The sequence below is a fragment of the Neofelis nebulosa genome, chromosome 4, assembly GCF_028018385.1.
Source record: "Neofelis nebulosa isolate mNeoNeb1 chromosome 4, mNeoNeb1.pri, whole genome shotgun sequence".
Classification (NCBI taxonomy): Eukaryota; Metazoa; Chordata; class Mammalia; order Carnivora; family Felidae; genus Neofelis; species Neofelis nebulosa.
This window is the reverse complement of record NC_080785.1, coordinates 114,716,448-114,741,682: the sequence shown is the minus strand read 5'-3', so window position 1 is coordinate 114,741,682 and position 25,235 is coordinate 114,716,448. Positions and strand designations below refer to the sequence as shown.

At 42.0% G+C, this 25,235-nt stretch overlaps 2 protein-coding genes across 4 annotated transcripts in view; both read right to left on the bottom strand.

Moving 5' to 3' along the window:
* The window catches only part of C4H3orf20 (chromosome 4 C3orf20 homolog), a 95,185-nt gene extending 74,554 nt beyond the window's left edge, over positions 1 to 20,631 (bottom strand). Inside the window, exons 1-6 of one of the 2 annotated variants that reach the window (XM_058725882.1) lie at positions 20,430 to 20,631; positions 15,152 to 15,214; positions 12,259 to 12,315; positions 11,345 to 12,002; positions 10,447 to 10,587; positions 5,252 to 5,371 (exon numbers count right to left, since the gene is read on the bottom strand). In XM_058725882.1, the coding sequence (XP_058581865.1) occupies positions 5,252 to 5,371; positions 10,447 to 10,587; positions 11,345 to 11,816 (733 nt within the window). In that variant the 5' untranslated portion in view covers positions 11,817 to 12,002; positions 12,259 to 12,315; positions 15,152 to 15,214; positions 20,430 to 20,631. The remainder of the gene's footprint in view (positions 1 to 5,251; positions 5,372 to 10,446; positions 10,588 to 11,344; positions 12,003 to 12,258; positions 12,316 to 15,151; positions 15,215 to 20,429) is intronic. The other variant, XM_058725883.1, reaches the window with a different exon arrangement.
* The window catches only part of CCDC174 (coiled-coil domain containing 174), a 33,220-nt gene continuing 22,190 nt past the window's right edge, over positions 14,206 to 25,235 (bottom strand). Inside the window, exons 11-13 of one of the 2 annotated variants that reach the window (XR_009260691.1) lie at positions 21,746 to 24,422; positions 15,152 to 15,214; positions 14,206 to 15,032 (exon numbers count right to left, since the gene is read on the bottom strand). Coding sequence is in view for 1 of the 2 variants with exons in the window: in XM_058725884.1 (XP_058581867.1) it covers positions 24,124 to 24,422 (299 nt within the window). In the remaining variant the exon portion in view is untranslated. Of the gene's footprint in view, positions 15,033 to 15,151; positions 15,215 to 20,747; positions 24,423 to 25,235 lie in introns of those variants that run through there. The other variant, XM_058725884.1, reaches the window with a different exon arrangement.

The following is a 25,235-nucleotide window of genomic DNA, read 5'->3' as shown; positions in this document are numbered from 1 at the left end:
GTTGGTAGGTTTTTGATTACTGATTTAATCTCCATAGTATTTATAGATCTATCAACATTTTTCTACTTCTTCCTGAGTCTTGGTAGGTTTTGTGTTTCTAGGAATCTATCCATTCCATGCAAGTTATCTAATTTGTTGGTGTATGATTGTTCATTTTCTCTGTTCTAATCTGTATTTTTTTACCTTGTCTAGCTTTGGTTTTAGTTTCTTCTTCTTTTTCTAGGTCCTTAACTTGTGAAGTTAGGTTATTTGATGTCTTTCTTGTCTTTAATGTAAGCACTTAAAACTGTAAATTACCCCCTTAGTACTACTTCTGCTGCATCCTGTAAGTTTTGGTATATTGTATTCTAATTTTTATTCATCTCTGTTTTCTAATTTCTCTTGCAATTTCTTCTTTAATCTGTTGGTTGTTTAAGGATGTGTTATTTACTTTCCACAATTTTGTGGTTTTTTTCTAGTTTTCCTTCTGTTATTGATTTCTAACTTTATCCCACGGTGGTCTGAAAAGATACTTTGTATATCCTTTTTAATTGATTGAGACTTAAAATCTGTGGCCTAACATATGGCCTATCCTGAAAAATCTCCCATGTGCACTTGAAAAGAATGTGTATTGTTTTGTTGTTTGTGCTCTAATTGGTTTATTTCCTCTCTTTCCTTACTTATCTTTTGCCTGGTTGTTTTTCCATTATGGTGAGTAGGGTATTGAAATTTTCAACCACTATTGTAGAACTGTCTTTATTCTGTCAGTTTTTGCTTCAGCTATATATATTTTTTTGCATCAGATATTTTTATGGTCTGTCATTAGGTGCATAAACATTTATAATTATTATATCTTCTTGTTGTATTAAAACTTTTATTAATACCAGTGTCCTTTTTCTCTTATAAACTTTTGAGAGAGAGAGAGAGAGAGAACGTGCATGCTCAAGCAGGGGAAGGGGAGAGGGAGAGAGAGAATCTCAAGAAGGTTCCACGCCTAGCACAGAGCTCGACATGGGGCTTGATCTCAACAATTGTGAGATCATGACCTGAGCCAAAATCAAGAGTCGGATGGTCAACAGACTGAGCCACCCAGGCGCCCCTCTTGTAATCTTTTTTGATTTAAAGTCTATTTTGTCTAATACTAGTATTGCTACCCCCGTTCTCTTTGGTTAATATTTGCATAGAATATCTTTTCTCCATCCTTTTACTTTCAACCTGTTTGTGTCCTTGGATCTCAAGTGAATCTCTTATAGATAGTACATCATTGGATCATGTGCTCTAATCCATTCTGCCAATCTCTGTCTTTTGATTGGGGAGTTTAATCTATTCATATTTAAGGTAATTACTGACAAGGGATTTCTGTCCTTGTACTTTTTGTTTACTAAATGCCTTATGGCTTTGGTCCCTCAGGTCCTACAATACTGTTTTGTGTTGACTGTGTGATAAGATATTTAAATTCCTTTCTCATTTGCTTTTTTGTATATTGTATAGCTATTTTCTTTGTGGTTACAATGAGGGAAACAGTGAGGATTACATTTAACATCCCAAAGTTCTAACACTCTAATTAGAATTTTTATCAGCTTAACTTACAAAAACTCTCCTTTAACAGATTCATTCCCACCTCTTTCAGTTGTTACAAGATTATATCTTTATAATTTTTTAAATGTGTATTTATTTTTAAGAGAGAGAAAGAGACCGAGTGTGAACAGGGGAGTGGAAGAGACAGAAAGGGAGACACAGAATCTGAAGCAGGCTCCAGGCTCTGAGCTGTCAGCACAGAGCCCAACGCGGGGCTCAAACTGCGAGACCATGACCTGAGCTGGTCAGACACTTAACTGACTGAGACATCCAGGTGCCCCAACAAGATTACATCTTTATTTAGTATATGCACCAAAACATAAACTAATGATGTTTTTAAATGTATTAGTATTTTGAATTATGTAGAAAACAAGATTTGTAGTTAACCAAAGTTACAGTAATACTAGCTTTAAAACTAATAATTTTTTCTTTAAATGTATAAGTCTTTTAAATCCTTTTGAAAAACAGAGGCACCTGGGGGGCTCAGTTGGCTTAGCACCCGACTTTGGATTAGGTCATGATTTCACAATCTGTGACTTCGAGCCCTGCATCGAGTTCTGTGCTTACAGCTCAGAGCCTGGAGCCTGCTTCAGATTCTGTGTCTCCCTCTCTCTCTGCTCCTCCCCTACTTGTGCTCTGTCTCTCTGTCTCTGTCTCTCTCAAAAATAAAAGAAAAACACTTAAAAAATTAAGATAAATAAATGAATCATGTAAAAAACAAAAAGTACAGTTATGAACCCATTACAATAATACTAGCTTTTATAATTGCCCATGTATTTTCTTTTATCTGGGAATGTTTTAATATCCCCCTCACTTTTGAAGGACAGTTTAGCTGAATATAGGATTTTTGGTTGACAGGTTTTTTTTCTTTTATCACTCTGAATATACAGCCCTGGTGCCTTGTGGCCCCCAAAGTTTCTGATGAGAAACCTGCTGATAATCTTATTGAGAATTCCTTGTATATAATGATTTGCTTTTCTCTTGCTGCCTTCCAGATTCACTGTCATTGTCTTCTGAAAGTTTGATTATAATGTGTCTTGGTGTGGGTCTCTTTGAGTTCATGTTACTTGGAGTCTGTCAAACTTCTTTGGTGTTTATACTCATGTCTTTCATCAAACTTGGGACTTTTCATTTCCTCAAATATTCTTGCTATCCCTTTCCCTCTTCTCCTTCTAAGACTTCCACGATGTGTATGTTATTCTCCTTGATGGTGTCCCACAGGTCCCTTAGGCTCTGTTTACTTTTTAAAAATCTGTTCTTCAGATTTAATCATTTCAATTGTTCTATCTTCAAATTTGCTTATTCTTTCTTCTGCCTGCTCAACTCTGGGTGGCAATGTTTTGTGCTTATTGCACTTATTTTCACAGTTATAACCCTGTGGCAGGTGTCAGCTGGTATAAGGATTTGGTGACATGAACTTGTGGAGACAGTCCTCCATGACTAAAATTCCAGAGGCATCATTTCAGGTCCACATGTTTCTGAGCCTCTGCTGCCCACCCAACTGGAGCCACATGCTCTCTCTTAATATATGTAGGCTCAACTTCATCCTGGTTTCAAGAATGAAAATGAGTTTCAAGCCAGGGCCACTGCTCAGGCTCCAGCTGGGTCCTGAGTGCCTCAAAATGAAGTCTTCCTCACTGTCAGCCAACTCTTCGGCTTTCTGGCTGGTACTTGGATACCATCTCTGGTATCTGCCACTATGAGTGGTTTTTGGTCCCTTTTGCCACTCCTCCTGCCACCCAAGACCAGAGACTTGGCCCTGAGTCCCAGCTAGCAGCTGGCTGACCTCCTGAAACATCTTCTAGTCTGACCATTCATGTCTGGCTTGGCCCTAGTTGCCTTGGATCCTTGAGGGTGATATCTTCTCACTCTAACCAGGAACCATTTTTTGACAGACTTCTCTCAGTTCTCCTTCCGTAAAGTTGGGATACTTTCAAAAAATAGCTATTGTTCCCTCAGGGAGTAAACTCCTGAAGCCTGTCTACTCCAAGTCTGCTTGGTCCTAGAACTGCAAAGGGGGCAGTTGGTAAGGTGTGATAGCACATGTGCATGAACAGAGAGCAGAGGTCCAAAATTCAAAGTGGCCTAAAACCAGAATAACTGTACAACATATACAAACTGGGAAAGTTTTTAGAGTGAAAGTGGGCATCATTAAATGTTATGTCAGAACAATAAGCATAAACTGGGACATTCCTGGGCAAAACAGGTCTACATGGTCACTTACAAACTATTAGAGAAAGTTAATCATCCATTCTGGCATGCATGTATGAGACTAATTTCTAAACATATCAAGAACCTATAACAGATGCAACACCACGAACATACATCTAAGTCAGAATGATGCACATCATGACAAATCACATTTTGGTGGGGTAGCAGAGGAAAACAGCCGGACAGACAAAGAGGCCAACAGAAGGCATCACCTGCAAGATCATTAGGAGGAAAAATCATGAAATCACAGTTTATCTTGAAGATACTTTGTCTTCTCTCAAAGGGATTCTGTTGATTTAGGGCCAGCTCAGGAGTGGATATAATAAAACCAGGAGCACATAAATTGGGATGCTGGAAATGATGCTGTGGGTTATTGAACCACAGTGACAGAAAGCACATCAACAGAGGTAAAGGAGCTTGGGAAACGAGAGGGGGAAGCTGGATCTACTCCAAACAAGGAAGCTGAAGATGTCAGTTCCATTTGGGAAGGTGTTCTTTGTCTTAGAGTCCTCATGTATACCCCCAGGATTTAGAACAGTGAATGATAACTAGCAATTGTTCACTAAACATTTGTTCACTAACTGAAGACACAGGAGGAGCTTGATATGGAGAATGAGGCCTGGAGGAAGGCAAATCACATAGTCAGCAAGAGGCAGGGTCAGAAATAAAATGCAAACTTCTCAACTTCCAGCCTTACCTCCAGTGTCTGTGGGAATCAACTGGACAATCTTTGAGCATTCCCACCTTTTGTTGATCCTTCCACCACCTACTTTGCAAGTACAGTCCTCCCTGCCTACCCCATTCCACCATCTGCCATCACAGCTGGTTGGGGAGAAGGTAACTGGAAATTCCATGAGACTTTGCCTTGCCATTTCCACTCCCAACTTATTTCTCTGAGGTTCTGGCTGCATGGTTGCTGCTATACTATCTGGTCTACTGCCACCTGTTCTTTGTCTTAAGCCTTTCTTTCTGTTGTGTGTCCTCCTCCGTGGAATAGCAGGTCCCTCTATGTCTTTCTCTTCTTTCTGCATGAATCAGCCCACTTTGGGACATGCTGTTAGGTCTGGTATCCAAATGCGTCTCTTCAGATACTCGTTCCCCCACTGGCTGTGTGAGTAGGAGCAACATAGATCTCTCTCTTGATAGAGGGGGTGAGTTTGGGATACTGAGGGGGATGGAAGATGTAGGTTTGATAGGGATGTTGTCCTGTGTGAAGGGAACCACATCACCAGGAACAGAGGGCACGTAAAAACAATCAAATGGTGAGACTGCACTGTGGAGTGACTGGGTTGAGATGTGTCAACTTTTATGGGAAAGAATCTGTGTCAATAGCTTCTGCCAACAGGCAGGACAGCCATGTACCCTTCCTATCAGAAAACTAAATCAAAGCATCTCATCAACCTGCCCTGGGAATCCTCTATCCCCTCCCCCACCCCCTCCCCCAAAGATGGGCTAAGAGCTCTTTGCTGGAATCCTCTGTTACCTGTTTTCTTCTTGACTTCCCTTCCAGTTGAGAGGGAAAAGCTCAGACAGCCAGTAGATGACTCGTAGACAAGCTGGTAAGGTGAGTTCACACCCATGGTTGGAGTGCTCACAGAGGAATCTGGAGTGGAAGATGGAGGAACTCTTTTTTCAACCTTTCAATTTTTCTTGTAACCAAAAATTTAGTATTACATTTTTTGTTCTGACAGTATGGTAGAGTAGATATTCTAAAGTGCCCTGATTGCTACAAAACAACCACATCTTGGAAGAAAAAGACTTTTTAATGCATGAGCAGGCTCAGAGTAATTAAGGGGAATCTTTAAGATTCCTTTCCGACGGTACCCCTCACCCTACTATAGTATCCCTCAAGACAGTAATGACACCAGCACAGGGAGCCGGGAGCAGCAAGCACAGAAGGTGATGGTATTATTGCGAGGGCAAATGCAGGTATAAGTGCGGCACTAGGTGGAGGGAATAAACATTGGGCCAATTATTCTCTATCCAGGACACTGAAATCAGATGCTTCTTCAACAACAAATCAGGCTCTTGCAGAATCACACTGTTTCACATAGAATCATTTGATATCCGACCACTTGAGAATTAAAATTTAGCACCCCCATCACTGGCGGAAAATCGTGATCATACTTACATAAACTTCATCAAATCATTGACTCATTCTTTACCCAAATATGGTCATTTCGCTGGTTAGGCATGAAATTGTTAGGAAATGTTAAGCAACTTATCATGGTTCATTCAAATTCCTAAAGAAAATGGCAGACCTGACCTAAATAAAGACTATAACCAGAGACTGCACACGTGCAAATAATAACCTTCACTAGTGATACAAAAGTTAAGATCAGGATAACTTTCAGTACCTTCTAAGTTAGCAGAAATGAACTGACAACAGCCAATACTGGTAAAGATGGGATAAAACCAGTCAACCATGCTGGTATAGGCAAAATCCATCTAGAAAATAGTATTTGGTAAGAGCTGTCTGTACACATATTGAAACTTTCTGCCCCAATAATCCCTCTTAATCAATCTTAACCAATAGAAACTGAACTTGCATATTGCGATGCATATTATACTAATAGTAGGAAACTGAAAACCTAAGCATTTGGTTAATAATAGAACCTGAACATTAAAAGTCTACAATGAATTAAAGCGACAATTATTAAAATATATAGCTATGTTGGCAAACATTTGTCTCTCAGTCAAGGAAACTGAGAGGCAGGAAAATTGTAGTATATATATATATATATATATAGAGAGAGAGAGAGAGAGAGAGAGACAGAGAGACAGAGAGAGAGAGAGAGAGAGAGAGGGAGGGAGGGAGGGGAACCAAAAAGGAGATTACAAAAATGAAAAATAGGAATTGTGTAAATAAAGATGGGAAGATTATTTGTTTTCCTTTTTTGTATATGTTTTACTTAGTAATATTGCCAACAACTGAAAATCAAGGAGCAGTCCAGTTTTCTTTCATGACAAGGCAGACTAGTATGTACTGGAAAGGAGAAAAGGCAGGAAGCAGGCTTATCACTAAGGAAATGCTTCCTTAAGCAAAGGGTATATTCTGGCTGTAGCTTTAAGGGAAGACTACTCCAGACCCAGTTACAGCTTTGGTCTACCTCATGCAGTAAGAGGGTCCAGAAAAGCAAATGTCATGTAAAATACGTCAACAGCATTTGGATCTTCTTTTTAATGCCCTGTAAGAGCTAATTCAAGTCCTTCTAGGATTAATGCTTTTCCAAAAAGAACAGATCAGTCCTTCATTTATATTTTGTTGGTTAGGTTTTGTTTTTTTTTTTCCCCAAGCTCTAGGCTTGTTTAAAGAGGAGCATCTGGAACAGACATGCCAGCAAGTGAGAGATTTCTTAGGGAGTGTGGTGGAACACTCCTGCTAATGTAGCAGGATGCAGAAATCATCAAAGCCTTTCCAGAGTTCAGCTCAGTTCTCTGCAAATTCTCTTCCACCATATTAACCACAACCCAGAAGGGAGGCAGGAAGCCACTGAATCACGGGTGAACGTCTGTGACCCTGCAAGAATGCTCAAACACCTTATGGGGTGGAATACTAATGGTGACAACCATTTCCTTTTCAAGGTAAGGGAATGCTACATTCAGGTAGGGGAGCATCTTGGGCAGGTCTGAGGGTGAGCCATTGGGCCAGGTGGGACTTTCCTACCCATGCAATAGACCAGCAGGCAGTGTCCCCCACAAATGAGATGGATCTCTAAGCTCCACACAGAATGCAAGATGCAGGACTCCATGCATGCTGGTAACCATCTGTGTATATAGTTACAGCATAGTTAGAGGGCCAGTGTTTTCATGGCATAGCTGATCCTGAGCAGCATGCACAAAGAGTAAATTCCCTTAAAACAAAGACCTCCAGGTCATGGTAAATAGTGCGGAGGTGGGGGTGGGGGAGTCCAATTGGAATTTTATTTTAGAAAATGAAAACAAACTCGAAAACCAAAAAATAAATAATCCAATTAAAAAATGGGCAGAAAACATGACCAGACATTTCTCCAAAGACAACCAGATGGTCAAGAGACACATGAAGACAAATAAGGAGAAGGAAAAAAGAGAGACAGACAGACAAACAAAGAAACAGACTCTTAAGTACAGAGAACATGCTGATGGTTACAGAGGGGAGGTAGGTGGGGGAGGGGTGAAATAAGTGAAGAGCTCTGAACAAGGCATAGGATTGCTGACTCACTATATTGTACACCTGAAACTAACACAACACTGTATGTTAAATATACTGTAATTAAAATTAAAAACTTCATAAAATTTAATAATAAAAGAAAAAAATAAAGCATGCTTGGATCGAGGCTTAGGAAAAAACCCCAAAATTTATCAAAATAACTTCATTTTACCTTGTATTTAACAAAAGTTTGTTAATTTCGTAAGCACACGCTAATTCTCATAAGCAATAAAAATGACTGTGTCATTTTTTTTTTTTTTTTTTGAGGTGGGGTGATTTTCTTTTTTCCTGAATGGTTGTAGGATAGCAATAAAACATGAGTACCTTCCTGTTTTTCTTTGCAAAAATACCCAAGGGCTTTATCAGTTTTTATTTTTAACTGACCCCCAAGTCATCCTTTCTGCAAGGAGTCACTGCCCCAGATGATTTTCCTGTTTCCAGTAGCTGATTGGTTTTGCCTCACTGTGCCATCGTCAGTGGCTTCGCATGGGGACTCAGCAGCTTTCCAACATCGCTTCCACTGACTCCATGAAATCCTACATTTTTCCTGCAAGGCTGCCAATTTTATTATGCAATTTACTTGTACTGTACATGTATATTATCAGATGTTTAAGCTCTGACCTCCAAGGAAAGGTTTGTCCAAGATGGACAACATCCAGTGGACGGGGAGAGATGCTATTTTATAGGGAGGGATGGATTTTACAGGTGAGAGTCAATGGTTGTGAGATTTAAATTTTTTTTACACTTCCCTATGAAACCTAACAGGCAGGATGACTTTCAGGCATCCAAAATGAACACAGGTGACCTTTGAACAACATGGGTTTGAACTGTGAGGGTCCACTTATATGTGGATTTCTTTCAATAACTATAGTACGGTCCTGTAAATATATTTTTTATTCCTTAGGATTAAAAAAAAATTTTTTTAATGTTTATTTTTGAGAGACACAGAGAGAGAGAGAGAGCGTGAGCAGGGGAGGGGCAAAGAGAGAGGGAGACACAGAAAACGAAGCAGGCTCCAGGCTCTGAGCTGTCAGCACAGAGCCCAACACAGGGTTCGAACTCACAAGCCGTGAAATCATGATCTGAGTTGAAGTTGGATGCTTAACCGACTGAGCCACCCAGGCGCCCCATCTTCCTTAGGATTTTGTTAACAAATTTTCTTTTCGCTACCTTATTTTATTGTAAGAATACAGTATATAATACATATAACACACAAAGTATGTGTTAACTGTTTATGTTAACAGTAAGAATTTTGATCTATATTAGGCTATTAGTAGTTAAGTTTTGAGGGACTCAAAAGTTACATCTGGATTTTTTACTGCTTGGGGGGTCAGCACAAGGGTCAGTTGTACTTGTATATCCACCATGCTTAAGAGATACATTAGATACAACTGATTCAGTGCGTCTCCCAGATCCTATTCCCCTCCACCCCTCTCTAATGCTCACTTCCTCCAACTTAGCATCCAGCATTCCCCTCCACGCTTTTATACTGTACCCAAAGCAATATTGCTTGTATTCTTTCAAATTTTATTTAAATAGTATCATACCAAATGTATCCTTCTCAAACTTGCTTTCTTTTATTTGCTTAACACTGTGTTTTGAGATTTTATCTGTACTGATATGTGCATTTTAATGCTTATTTCATTTTGTATTATTTTTTTCTTTTTAATTGAAGTATAGTTGACATACAATATTATATTACTTTCAGGTGTGCAATACTGTGATTCAATATTTATGCACATTACAAACTGCTCATCACAGTAAGTGTGGTCGCCTCTGTCACATCTGACACATCTGTCACTATAGTATTATTGACTACAGTCCCTATGCTGTACAAGTGCTTGATTTTTACTTCTCACTACGTTCCATTGTTTAAATAGACTATCAATTGTTTTCCTCCTATTGATGGACACTTACATTGTTTTCAATTTTATTTTCTTTTGCCATTCCAAACAGTACTGCAATAAACATTCTGGTACAACTTCTTGCACACGTGTGCCAAGTGTGACTAGCCAAGTGTGGCTAGTGGACTGATGAGAATCCACACCAGCCCATGGCCAGATGAGCACAAAAATTAAGAGTAAACATTTAGAAACCTCTGTGTCAATTTTACATTGCTGTCACATCACATTTTTGAAAACGTCAGTCCACGAGAGATAGAGATCGGCAATTTTACAAGTTGGTCCTTTACCACAGACAGTTTGAAAAGCACAGCCCTAGGGAATGACCTAGAAGAGAAGTTGCTGAGTTGTCACATGCTAGAGCATCGACCACCTTGCAGATACCATCAAACTGCTCTCCATGGGAACTGCACCGATTTCTATACTCACCTGCACCATTTAAGAATCTCTGTTGCTCCAGAATCTCTCTGTTTGAGAATCCACCTCAACTCTTGGAGATGTCAAATGTTTAAACTGGGGATTTGACCTTTCTATCGCATTCTTAGTGGCACTATTCGAACTTCTAAGGGCTGAAGCTTGGGTACCCACCTTTCCCTGTCTGTCCGGCACCATAGCTACTTTTTCCAATTGTGCTGATCAGGTAGTCAAGAGCCATCTCCTTGGCATTGACGTGGAGGAGCAGGCTGGCCTCCACGAAGCGCCTTGTGATGTCCAGAGGATTGGCACCTACTAAAGGAATCATTGAAGCAACTCATTTTCCTCCCAGCACAGGGCTAATGCTTCCAGGAAAAGACCTCTGTAAATGGCCCAGGAAATAAGGGTAGAGGGAAGCTCTATTCCTAGGGTAAGCAAGTGAGGGTCTTTTAATAGAAGGGTCTCCTTAATGGAAGGGTCTCGATTTCCCAAGACCTGTCAGGTGGCATTTTGCTCTCTACCCCCCTTACCCTTCTCTCTTCCTACCCACAGGCCAGGGTCCTGGTGCCATTAGTATTTAAAATAACATCTAGAAAGTTCTAGAAGCATCTAGAAGGCTCAATTACTGATATGGCTCTATCTTCCCTCCTTGATCTTGGGGTTACACCCTTACCATGGATGGTCTTGCTAAACACCAATCAGCCCTCTCAATTCACCCCCTCTTCCTGGGTGTTGCCTCTCTCCACCCTTCATTTCTACAAACTCCACCCTTCAGTGCCTCTGGCCTCACACTGTTCTCCACAGCCTACCTTCCAGTCTGAGCTCAGCAATACTGGGGGAATGGGAGAAAAAAGTAGAGAACACTTTGGGGGGGAGAGGATGACTCTTGAGGGGGGTTGTGGGACAGGGTTCTATTCCTATGGCAGACCCATGGCTGTCACCTATCCCTAGCATATTCTTATACACCTGGCTGGGGGAGCTATGGTGGCTGTGGTGGACACACACACATCGGTCTGGGTAGATCCTTCTGGGCTCAGAAAAAATGGAGAAGAATCTGGTGAGCCAGCCTTACCAGATACAGACTCCACCATGGCCTTCATCTTCAGGGTGAGCAGCTCTGTCAGCAGGTGGATGGACCGCCGCTGGAATTTCTGCAGAATTTCCCGGCTAGAGTGCACCAGATGGCCATGGGTGGGAGAGCGGTTGAAGCTGGCGGGCCCAGTGGGTGTGGGCAGTGACGGAGGTGGTAGTACTGGTGGGGGTGCCTTCTTCTGGACAGGGGCCTGCATGGAGGTTGATTCCATAAGCACCACAGGTGGGGATCCAATGCTGATCTCCAGGCCCAGGATGTCAGACGCAGTAGGTACCATGGGGTCGGCAGTGAGTTCCTCCCAAGTGAACTCAAAGATGTTCCTGATGCCCTTAGGTACAGAAATGCCTGCATTCCGGCAAATGATGAGCAGTTTGGAGATGCGGGCCAGCAGCCTGGGGGCCAAGGCTGTGTATTGCTGGTACAGTTCTCTGTTGCTCTTGATGTCATTCATGTTGCTAGAGTATGCATGCTGCTAGGTAATACTGTCCATCTCAGATAAGATGGACCTTCAGCTGTAAAAAGTCAGAGCCCCCTGAGAGGTGAATGAGAGCGAAAAGTTCTTACCTAAGGTGAAGCCTTGGAGACAAACAGAATGGAAGTGCTGAAATGGCCTTTACAGGTCATTGAGCCAGTGGTCCTATCCAGGGAGGATAAGGAAGTAACTGGTCACTCCTCACACAGTAGGGCAAAGGGATGCCCCTCTTCCCTTTTCTTCCCAGAGACAGCAACAGATAAACCCACATTGATGAGTCGCTTTGGAAAGGGCCTTTGGGGATGACCAGATTCCAGAAATGGTTCCAGGGACAGTCATACAAACCAAGTACCTCTTGGGAGGGACCCTGCGGGGCTGGAGGAGTGGAAAGGATGGGGAAGGGCGAAAGGTTCCACCGTACCTTTTATAGTTAGAGACCTGAGAGCGAGAGATCTTCTTGTAATTTAGTAATAAAAATCTGCAAAGAACAAAAAGATGCTTTATTGGCTGTCTGGAGAGGGTGATGTGGAAGTTCCTGGTGGTGATGCAAGGGTGGGCATGCAATCATTCAACATGTACATCCAAGGGCAGACAGAGAATACATTTTCTCAATTCAATGACTAATATTGGCCACATTTCATCAAAGCAAGGTTTTAAGCAATTGATTGTAAGATGCGCCATCGTACAAGAAAGAAAAAAAAATCAATGTAAGATGCCACTGACTACAAGACATATCACAATTTAAGAGATGTTAAAATGGGGGAAATGCCTATCTTAAAATCAATGAACTATAATAAATATTTCCCCACTTCAATAGAATTTCTTGAGGGCTCTGCATGCTCATCAAGTAGACATGTGTGGGGTAGCAAAGAAGCATATTTGTGTCTGGGTCATCTGAACACCATTAGTTGCTATGGTGGTTGTTACCCTTACTTCTAAATTGTGTTTTATTCATATTTTCTCAATATATATCAAAAATAGACCACTGGTTGGAGTGCCTGGCTGGCTCAGTCAGAAGAGCATGTGACTCTTGATCTTGAGGTCACGAGTTAAAGCTCACTGAGTATAGAGATTACTAAAAAAAAAAATCAACTTAAAAAAATAGAACACCAATTGAAGAGAGGGAGTGTGAAGAACAGTTTGATAAACACAAAAATAGCTGGGAAAATCCACAGATAGACTTCGAGGGTTTTGTAATCAGATCTGAAAGTTTCATTTATCTAATCAAAATGAACCCCATAAGGACATTCTTTAGTAGCATATCAGTCTAAAATACATTGACAAAAAATGTAAAGTCCACTTCTTAATCTTGCGCTACACGAAAAGGACCATTTATTTCTTTTTAATTCCAGAGGGGCTTTGTGAGAATATGAGCCTCTGCAAAAGATGCTGAAGAATCCAGAACATGTCACAAAAGCTGACCTAAGGGAAGCTTAGAGCAGACGGGGTAGGGTCCTCCCCCACCACCTTTGCCAGCATTTTCCATGCCATGCAGGCCAGCTGCCCCTGTGGTCTGACTTCAGTGGCCCCCAACCAGCACACCAGTAACACCGGCTGAGGAAGGACTGCTGGCCAGTGCCTTCTGGCAATCCTTGTCACCACAGCCTTCCAATCATCACTTCTACCTTCCATCCTGACAACCACTCCCCCACGATGTCCAAGGTGCCTCTTCTCCTGCCAATCTTCCCTCTTTCATTTCTCAAACCATGCCCCCTGGAGCCACCCCAAAGTCACCCATGGGGTATACAGCCGGCATATACCAGAGCACGCTCAGGGCCACGATCTGGTGTGACCACCCCGGGGTGAGATTATTCACTTTCCCAATTCACTGATGAGGAATCAGAGGCTTAGGGAGACAGAGCTCCTGATCAGGCAGGAGTTGCCTATATGCAAAGTCTTGGCACAGAAGCTGTCCAAGCACACTGTGATTTCCCCACGGCCTTCGAGCTGCCTCTGCCCATCTATCAGCAACAAAATCCCCAAGGAACAAGAGCTCCATAGAGCAAACCCTTATGACATCCTGGTTTACAGAGAAGTGGCTTCCTATGTCTATTTGCTGACCCCTGGCATCTCTATTCCTCAGCTTTGGAGACTCAGAAAAAAAATAGTTCATTTTTTAAATGAGAAGTCTGCAGAACAAAGAAACCACTCAGAATCTCCATCATCTGGGCAACCAGCCAGATGGATCTGACCCTGACCAAGCAAGGCAGATTTTTTTTTTTTTTTTTTAAGCTAAGACTCAAATGAAGAGAAGACAAATACAGTCCTTGAAATGTTAACTGGTTTGGGGAACTTCTCCCCACCCTCCCTACCAGTTCATTTCTTTTGAAGTTAACTTTGAAGATAAGTCTTACAAACAGATAAAAGCTGGTTTTTAAAGTGACTTTATTGAGGTATAATTCACACGCCATACAATTCACCCTTTTAAAAGTGTACGGTGGTTTTTAGTATATTCAAAGTTGTGCAATGAACACCACTATCTAATTTTAGAACATTTTCATCATCCCCAAGAGACATTCATTAGCAATCGCTCCCCATTCCCCCTCACTCCTAGGCAACCACTAATCTAGTTTCTGTCTATAGATTTGCCTGTTCTTGGCATTCCACATAAATGGAATCATACACTGTTGTCTTTTGTGACTGTCTTCTTTCAGTCAGCATGTTTTCAAGGTTCATCCATGTCACAGAATGTGTCAGTACGTCATTCATTTTTATGGCAGAATAATATCCCATTATATGGATAGACCACAATTTGTTGATCCACTCATTATTTGACGGACATTTTGGTTGCTTCTACTTTGGGCTATCATGAATAGTAATACTATGAACACTCGTGTACAAGTTTTTGCATGGATGGATGTCTTCACTCTCCTGGGTGTATATCTAGAAGTGAAATTGCCAGGTCATATGGCAACTCAATGTTTAATATTTTGGACCATCAGACTGGTTTCCAAAGTGGCTACACCACCTTACAGTCCCACCAGCAATGTAGGAGGATTGTAATTAATCCAGGTCCTTGTGAACACTTGTTACTATGTCTTTTTGATTCTAGAGCCATTCTAGAGGGTGTGAAGTGGCATCTCATTGTGATTCTGATTAGCATTTTCCTAATGCCTAATGATGGTGAGCATCTTTTTGTGTGTTTATTGACCAATTTATATCTTCTTTATAGAAGAGTCCATTTGCACCTAAAAGCTGTTTTTTTAAAAGAAAAATGTCATTTAAAATTTGCTATTACCACTTATTATATTTACATTATATTTAAGTATGATAATATAATCAACATAAATATTATATTTGTAATTTCTACTTACCTGTATTTATTGCCATATATTTATCTCTTCAAAATTCAGCTAGATGTGACTAAATTCTGGCCTCTGAAATGAAAGCAGAGCTTCTGGGTAGGACCCTGAGACATGTTTTTACAGGAAGCTACCTTCATGGACTTGCTCTTTCCTCACAGCCCTTCTCTTTCCTCCTCTCTGTAGCTCAAGCAACCATGAGGTTACCTTGGAGAGGGAAGCCACGCATTAAAGGGGGCTGAGCAGAGCGCCGGAGCCTGGGCTCCTGATGACACAGCGACACCGCCACACCAACACTCGGCCACCGACCTCTAAACTGGTTTCACAGGGCAGAATGAACCACTTTATTCAGATCTCTATCCTTGCAGTCAAGTGTGATTCCTGACTGACAACCAGCCATGTTGGAACACCATCCCACCCTCCTTTCTATGTAAACATTTTTTATGATTCGGTCATTCATTTTTCCATCACTGAGACATGGGCCTTGCCCTCAACTAGCTCAACGTTTAACAGGCAGGTCGGACTTAGAACAAAATTGACTCATAGACTATAGGATAAGGGTCACACTACAGAAAATATACACAGGCCATGAAAACCCAAAGAAAAGGATCTAATGGAAGCAGCACTGAAGATGGTTATAAAAGACAAGCGGAGGTTGCTACGCAGATGGGAAGGAGAAGGCATTCTAGGCAAAAGGAACAATATGTACATGGGAACAGAAGCATCGAAAGCATGGTAGGCTCAGAGCACTGCAAAACACATCAGCATGATTGGGGTCTATGGGAGAATAGTAGACAAAGTTGGAAAAGTGGTCTCGCATCAGATCACCAAAGGCCTTGCCAAAGAAGGTCATGCCAAAGAATTTGCATGTTATGCAATCAAATATTCAAATGTATTGTCTTTAATCACTAATTGTGTCCCATGTGGCAAATCTCATCTCTGCAAATGAAGAGCAGGGGCCATGTCTTCTCTCTCTTTCATAGTGTCCATATTATTAACTACAGTGCTGCTATAAGCAACTGAAGACTATTTGTGGCATCGAAGTCCCATGAATAGCCTGAAAGACCCATGCAGGTGGCCATAAGCAAAGTTTCAAGAAACACCTCCCACAAAGAAATGAAAGGATCATGCAATAAGTTTATAAAACATATAGAAGATGACCACAGGCCCAGGGGCTTCTTCATTCCATTTACTTACTGTCTGGCTGCTCTGTCCCAGAGGATAGATCTGAGTGGAGAAGCACGCACACAAAGCTACAATGACAAGTCAGAGTGCTCTCTGCAAGGCAGAACGGAAGCCCAGAGAAGATAGTTACCACTGGGTAGTGAAGAGCTTAGGCTAGGTGACCTTGAACCCAGCACTTGGATCTGTGTGATATTCTCAAGGGCACTAGTCCCCACCTCCCAGGACTGTGAGGAGTAAGTGCGGTGATGCACGTACAGGGTTGGCGCAACTCCTAGCACACAGTTAAGTGCTCAATGACTGTTAAATAGCAAACGGAAATTATTTGGAGCGGTCCAAAGAGGTTGCACAATGGAAATGACAGAAACCGCTCCGGAGACAAGCTGACAAGGAAACAAGGTGAGGAAGAGCATTCCAGGTGATGGGAACGACACTTGCTCAGGGCAGAGGCTCTAAACTGCCTGGCAAGTTTGGGGAACTGGAAGTAAGTAGAGCAGGTGATGGGTTAGTGTCGAGTGGGGAGGGGCCGTGCGTGGGAGGGGCAGAAAGGGGCCAGCTGTAAAATGACGAGCCTGGACTTCATCTTGCAGGTGATGGGAAACCATGGAAGGACTGCCAGCAGAGGTGGCGTCTATATTTTAGGGTACTCCTCCCAGGGGCTGGCAGTGTGGTGGGAAGGAGTGTAAGAAGCCCAGCTGCTGTAGAGATTAGCCAAGGAGAGGAACCGAATCACAGCACCCTGATTTCTGCCTACAGGACAAAGGGATTTCTAGTCCTTGGTGCACCCGGAAGGGTACTTGAAAAATACGGACACAGCAAGCTGAGCACAAGCAGAACACGGGTGAAAAGTGGGAAAGTTCTGAACAGGCTTTGGGAAAAGCAAGTGCATGTAATCAGAAGGAAGCTGGGCGGGGGGTGAGGAATCGGGTGTAGGTTTAGAAGAAAAACGGTCATCCTTCCTTCCCATTATTGGCACTGACCCAAGAATATATCTTTTAGAAGTTTATACAGCTGTATACTTAAAAACAAAAAGCTGTAAACTTAGCCCTCTCAGGTCACCTGGTCCTGGCTTTCTTTGCTATTTTCTCTAGTTTCTGGCTCTCTGTAGTTTTAATCAGAAATGCTTTGATAAAGACAGAAAGCAGTGCAGATGTAACTGTGTGCCTGCAATCAGTGAGCAAGCCCAGCTTTAGGCTAGGACAGGCATGAGAATGAGCCCTCACTCAGTGCACAAAAGAGGTGGAGATGGGACTAGGAAAATTAACAGACACTGTCCTCTCTGCTATTCAATATAGAAAGCATGTTCTCGACAGATGCTTGAATTCTCTAGGCAGATGAGAAGAAGAAAGGGCTGAGCTGGAGAGAGAAGTGATCTGAGAGGAAGCAGAGTGGGGGCCAGCGCACATGATCAAGCTTAACCACCTGCCACCGAGGAAGGTTTACACAGGAGACTGAAACCTTATGGTCACTGCTTATCCTAGAGCAGAATTCACTTGCAAACCACCTGCATCCTCCACCAGGGAGATTTATCACGACATCAAGGGCCCTTATTAAGATGGTCTCCCGGCAAGACCCATCAAGGAACATAAAAATGATCGTCCCTTTGACCCAGTAATCTCACTTCTGAAAATAATGCCCAAAGGGATGATTTAAAAGGAGAGAAGCTACTGGAATAAAGACCAATGCTGGCTGAGCCAAACAAAAAAGATGCCTATAGCCACTTCATTCCTAATACTGAAATAATGCACCCAGCCAACAACTGAAGAAGGGTTTAACAATGATGCAGATGAATCTGATGAACTATCAGGTACCAATTAAAAATATCTGAGCAGCTCAGTTTCAAACATGTTAAAAAAATTTTTTTAATGTTATGTTTACATTGGTTACGTATACCTTAAAACCTATGCTGGCCATTGGAAGCAGGGACAAAAAGCCTTTCCTAAGGTAAAGATCTTTGCAAATTATGAAGAAATGCTCAACATCAGGGAAATGCAAATCAAAACCACAATGGGGTATATCACGTCACACCTGTGAGAATAACTATTATCAAAAAGACAAAAAATAACAGGTGTTGGGGAGAACTTGAAAAAACTGGAACCTTGGTACACAGTGGGAATGTAAACAGGTGCAGCCACTATGGAAAACAATATGGAGGCTCCTCAAAAAATTAAAAATCGAACTACCATATGATCCAGGAATTCCACTTCTGGGTATTTATCCGAAGAAAACAAAAACACTAACTGGAAAAGATATACGCAGTCATGTGTTAACTGCAGCATTATTTACAATAGCCAAGATATGGAAGCAACCTAAGTGTCCATCGATGGGTGAACGGAGAAAGAAGATTTATATACAGTGGAGTATTATTCAGCCACAAAAATAAGGAAATCCTGCCACAACGCGGGTGGGCTCTGAGAGCATTACGCTAAGTGAAAGAAGTCAGAGAGGCAAATACCCTATGATCTCTTACATGTGGAATCTAAAACAAATACAAAACAAAAACAAAAACCAAGCTCGCAGGGACAGAGAACAGATTGGTGATTGCCACAGGCAGAGGATGGAATGGACGAAACGGATAAAGGGAGTCAAAAACTGCCAAGTTCCAGTTCTCAAATAAGCAAGCCGTGGGGATGTAATGTACAGGATGGTGACTACAGTTAACACTGGATTACATATTTGAAAGTTGCTAAGACAGTAGACTTCAGAAGTTCTCATCACGAGAAAAAGAATTCTGCAACTAGGTGTGGTGATGGATGATACCTAGACTCGTTATGGTGATCACTTCACGATACATACAAATATTAAACCATTATGGTGCACAATGAAACTAATATGTTGGATGTAAATTATACCTTGATTAAAACAAATCTATTGATTACCGAAGACAGTAAATCTTGGGTGTCCTACAAAAACAGCAGTGCCATTCTCAGACATGTTTGTGACCTGGGAGAACCGGCTATGAGCAGAACCTATTTTTGTGTTTCTGTTTTTCATAAACAACCCTGAACAACATGTGCAGAGAGGTGTGGGGCAGGGAAGGGGCGCTGAGGGGTCGAGTATCTAAAACTACTCCTCAGGGGCGCCTGGGTGGCGCAGTCGGTTAAGCGTCCGACTTCAGCCAGGTCACGATCTCGCGGTCCGTGAGTTTGAGCCCCGCGTCAGGCTCTGGGCTGATGGCTCGGAGCCTGGAGCCTGTTTCCGATTCTGTGTCTCCCTCTCTCTCTGCCCCTCCCCCGTTCATGCTCTGTCTCTCTCTGTCCCAAAAATAAAATTAAAAATGTTAAAAAAAAAAAAAAAAAAAAAAATAAAACTACTCCTCATATTCAAGTTCAAGGAAGCTTAATTGCTGATAACTCTCAGAAACAGAAACAGAGGGGCGGGCGCCTGAGTAGCTCAGACAATTAAGCATCCCACTTCAGCTCAGGTCATGATTTCGTGGTTCCTGAGATCGAGCCCTACATCGGGCTCTGCACGGTGTGGAGCCTGCTTGGGATTCTCTCTCTCCCTCTCTCTCTCTGCCCTTCCCCTACTTGCACACACATATACTCTCTCTCCCAAAATAAAAAAAAAAAAAACTAAAAAAAAAAAAAGAAAAGAAAAGAAACAGGAACAGAATACAATGTACCCCAGGGAAAATGCTTATCACCAGGCAAAACTGCCACCAAGCAGGTGAGCTTTCAGAATTAGGAAGAACGTGGTAGTTAGAAATGTGGAGAAAGAAATTTTTTTAATTAAGGATGAAAAAGTAGTATTTCTGACCAATCCCGTCACTGAACAAACATACATTTACCATGCATGAATATGTAAATGGAGCCCAGGATTTAAGAAACAGGGTAACAGATCAATATTGGGCCTGAATGATAGGTTTTCACTAAAACACCTTGCTTCATTCCATGAATTTTCCAGTTTTCCTAGACAATGATCTACACCCATCACATCAGTCTCTTCCCCACCGACCCCAAACTATAAACATTAAGCTAGACGTTCACAACCTACACTAGCAAAATGCCTCACCAAGGCAAGGACCGGGCGGGAGGGCCGGGGGAGTTTCATTCTCTCTCCCAGTTTTCAGTGGGTCAACAAATTCTTTTCAATCATTATCACTTACCTTAGCCATGTTGTTTTTTATAGGAATTGCTTGGCATATAACTGACTTAGTTCAATTTACAGGCTAAAAAAGAAACTACACGCATACGGCGTGGCTGATCTATTTTGGGTTAACTGTAAAGACCAGTACCCACCCCTGCTCCAAATTCTAAATTCTACCGCCTCGTCTCTATGTCACAACAAGGTTAGCTGAAAACCATCCTGCAGGCTGCACTATGGCTTTAAGAAGAAATAAATGATCCCACAAGTCTTTGGCAAATGTACGGCTAAACATAGCAGAAATCTCATGTATATGGATTTAAAGTTTCTCCTTTGGGAATTTTGCAAGCAAACAAAATGATTTATTTAGCCAATTCAAATGAACTGTATCAAAACACACAAAGGCCCAGAGGAAAGATTACAATGAAAACAAGTAATTCAAAGCAATTTCTGGTCCAAAACATTCCGCTTAGCTCTACAAAGATATGAATAAGGTGTGGTCATGTTTTCTGACAGATTTCACTGCTCCTTGTCTTCAAGTGAAACACTGCCATAATATCTTGAATGCTTAACGTATGCCTGGAAGAAATGTTTATCAGTCCTTTAGCTGCTAATGGGAGGAGTAGGTGTGGTCAGACCATAAAGTGTATAAAAACAGATCATGTAGAGTTGTACTGTGCTGGACAGACAGTAGCCTAGACACGTGTCTTTTGAGCATCTGAAATGTGGCTAGTATGACTAAGAACTAAAATTGTATTATGACTTGATATTGGATTCAGTTACTGGCAAACTTAAAAATGTTTGTCTTTTTGCAACAATGTGGATGTGTGAGTCTACTTTTTCCTGTATGTTTTATGACATATAAATACAGATTGAGTACTCCTGATGAAAACTTAGCATCCGAATTGAGACGTACCATGGAGGATTTGCAGTTGATTTTGAACACTTGGTGTGAAAACAAATGTAAAATATTTCAATATTTTTTTAATATGGAGTGTTGAAATATTTTGGATATACTAAATAAAGTATACAATAAAATTAATTACACTTTTGTAATGTGGGTCCCAGAAAACTGAAAATGACAGAGGGCTCGCATCCTATTTCTATGGGGCAGTGCTGTTCTAGAGTGATCTGAAGTCTTGAGGACTTGAACGCCATCTGCTGGATACATGTGTACAAAACAGGCCCACAAGAACCGGTAAAACTGTGTTAACACTTCAGCTCTGGGTCTGAAAAGGAAGAGGATGTTAACTGGGCTCATGAAACAACTACATGTATGCTAAGAGAGGATTAGAAATGTTTATATAGTCTTGACATCCTAGAGGACATCCGACTTACAGTTATTAGTCGACAGTGACCATAAGCCAAAGAGCAGACTGCTTCGCCATCCACCCTAGGTTGGGCCATCGTGGGCAACGATGAAAGGTTATTTGGGGATCCTGCTCATGACCGCTACTCCCACAGGCCTGGGCTTACTGCTGTCTGGCTGGCCTTCCCGCCTGTTCTCCACAATCAGCTCTCAAGTCCTTCTGCTCTACCTCATAAACACGTTCTTTCCATTGTTCTCATTTGTCTATTGTTTTCGTTCTTCCCTTCCATTTTTTTGTTTTCTTAGGATTCCAGTGAAGTATTATTTCTATTTTTCCTCTCTAGTATTCCAATTTTCCTTTTTTGTCTCTCTCCCTTTGTACTACAAGCTGTTTCAGTTGGTTTTGTAGCTTTAGTTCCTATGTTTAGGTCTTTGATCCATTTTGACAATGAGTTGGGTTTTGTTTATGGTCTGAGTTGTGGGTCCAAATTCATTCTTTTGCATGCAGATAGTTGTCCCAAAATCATCTGAAGAAACTACCCTTTACCCCATTGTGTGGTGCCTTGGCACCACTGTCAAAACTCAACTGACCACAGAAATAAGGATTTATTTTTGGACTCAACGCTAGTCCATGGATCTAGGTCAGTACTGCACTGCTTTGATTCCTGTAGCTTGTAGTAAGTCTTGAAATGAGGAAGTGCGAGTCCTCCAACTTTGTTCTTTTTCAAGATTGTTTTGGATACTCTGCGTCTCTTCAATTCCATACCAATTTTAGGATCAGCTTATCAAGTTTTGCAAAAAATGTGACTGGGTCAGTTGATATTAATGTATATTTTTTTAAAAAGAAGTATTTGCCTGGGACGCCTGGGTGGCTCAGTCGGTTAAGTGTCTGACTTCAGCTCAGGTCCTGATCTCACGGTTCATGAGTTCAAGCCCTACATGGGGCTCTGAACTGAGAGCTCAGAGCCTGGAGCCTGCTTCAGAGTCTGTGTCTCCCTCGCTCTCTGCCCCTTCCCCACTCACGCTCTCAAAAAATAAACATTAAAAAAATTTTTTTTGAAGAGGTATTTGCCTGATCAGGCTGACAGAATGACCCTTAGTAGGGCAGGCAACTTTGCCTTTGACATGGAGTTCAGAGGTTAAGTTTGCAAGAATCTGGGATTTTCATCTAATACTATTTGATAACTGGGACAAGACTGAGAGCAGATGGCACTGGAGAAAGTGAGGCTAGAGCAAACATGAGCCTAAATAAACTGCCCTGAAGTCCCAGAGCTGCCATACGGATGCTACATGACCTTGGACAAGTCATTGACCTTCTCTGCACTGCAGTTTGCAATCTGTAATGAGAAGGGGGCATTCCCATCAATACCACTGAGACTATGTGCATCAGAGCCCCAAGAGTGCAGGCTCCTTCTGGCACCTAAAAGACCTGCTCTAGCACATTCTTACAGGGAGTTCTATGGGCCAACTCCCACTGCTTGTCTGCAGCTGTAAAGACACGGAGGTGCAGCGGGCACAGGAAATGCTTCTGGAGCTCTTCTCATTGTTAGTAAAGACAAAGGGACCTCCCTGCCTCTTACTCCAGCTCAGGTCTATTCCAATCAGACTTCTGATGTGACTTGGCTCCTGAGAGTGATGAGGGCCTACAGTGGACGCAACAGAGAGGCAGGCCCAGCTGAAAAACTAACCCTTAAGCTAAGAAGCATCTCACTCTCTGACTAGGCTGAGCAGCCTCCACATGTGCCCCAGGGACTCTACATACACTTACCAAATGCCCACTAGGCATGTGTGGTGACAACCATCATTTAGGATGGGATGACAAGATAAGTGACTTCAACCTCTACCTTTCTGGATTATGAAGTTCTCCTCTCTGATCTTATTTCAAATGTTATTACTTAATAGTCCACCAGCTTCATGGTCCTCTTGGAGACTAGATCACTTTGCCCCACACAGTGTCCCCTCATTTGCCACTTTGACAGCCTAACACACCTCCCGACAGATATGGAACTGATACGGAAGCTGAATCCTTGGAACAAAGAAAGCTGCACTCTAGTATCTGCAAAAGGAAAGGAGTGGAACCCTTAAATCTAGGTAAGCCAAGGAAGTGGTTATGAAACAGGGTTACGAGCTCTTCGGGGTCGTACGTGACAGCTTACACATAAATCCAGAAGGACAGGGCTCCATATCAATTAGAAAAAAATGAACAGCCAAGTGGCCACAGAATTCCCATGGTACCATTCACTTTCTTCCTTGCTGACAGACAAATCCAACCTGAAGTCTGTGTCTTCCAGGGAAAGGACGGGAGGAAACAGGTACAATTCAGTCCCTAAAATTAAATCATCTTCCCCAATTTAGGAGAAGAAGGCACTATCCACAGTAGAGACCCAAATCAGAACGGTTTGGAAATTCATGTCACTTGTTTGTAATATGATATCATATCGTCCAGAGTTTCAAAAGTGACTGTCGGGGCTCGTGGTGGGCTGCTGGGGGCAGGAGTGGGTGGTGGATGTGAAGAGCCAGTGTCACGACTCTGGCCAGAGCACTGTCCTGGGTCGCTCGGTGCAGCTGCAGGTCTGCTCCACGTTTTGCTACTGAGGGAAGCAGTTCTCTTTTGACCCACAAAGTAATCCGATGGTGGGGCAAACTCAGGATCTCTCTCAGCCCGGAGATCTGACTGCCTCTTCGACCAGAACCCAAAGGAAAACTCTAATAAAAATAAGAAAGAGTATTATTAGAAGTAAAGACGAAATCAGTTGAATTTTTATTGTTATTACTTTTCGATTATTACATATACTTCTTAAATGCCAACTCCCATTCTCTGGAGGAGATAGCAAGGAAAGCAATAATATAATACGAGGTATATGTAAGGCCTACAAAAATATAAGGAAGCAGCAGGCTAAGCAAAGGGAGTGACTACTTCCAGATGGGAAAGATTCAAGGAAGGCTCTGGCGGAGAAGGCTGGTAGCTTCTGGAAGTATTGCCAAAAAGGCACTAAAATTACATCTGAGAGAGAAATACAGAAAAACCAAACACTCAAATCATTTGCTAGACATAATGTAGGTACTTCACAACAAAATACAAATTTTGGCCTTCACTGAGTTTTAGAAGACACGAAAGTCCAAATCTAATTTGGCATTTCATCTCTATTTCTAACTAGCACTAACCAAATGCACTGGCCTATTTGCCTTTATTGAGTCTTGGATCTCATCAGCTCAAACAGGATGAGCTAATGCACTACTGTAACAATCTTGTTCAAAGAGGCATAAATCCTGGTCTCCTCCAACAAGAAGCTGCTGTGGGCATCATGGTAGATTTACAGAAATAATTTACGGAAAAATCTGCATGACCCAACAGAACCATACGTGAATCCAGGTGAATCCTGTGGCATGCAGACTATTTTCAACTAAACGTAAAGGAGGCTGCTAAAAACACAGAGGACGTTGAAATACCAAACCTTGTAAGATTTTTAAAAGTGGCTCCTGAGAAAGGGCATTCCAAAGCTGTAAAGCCACATGAGG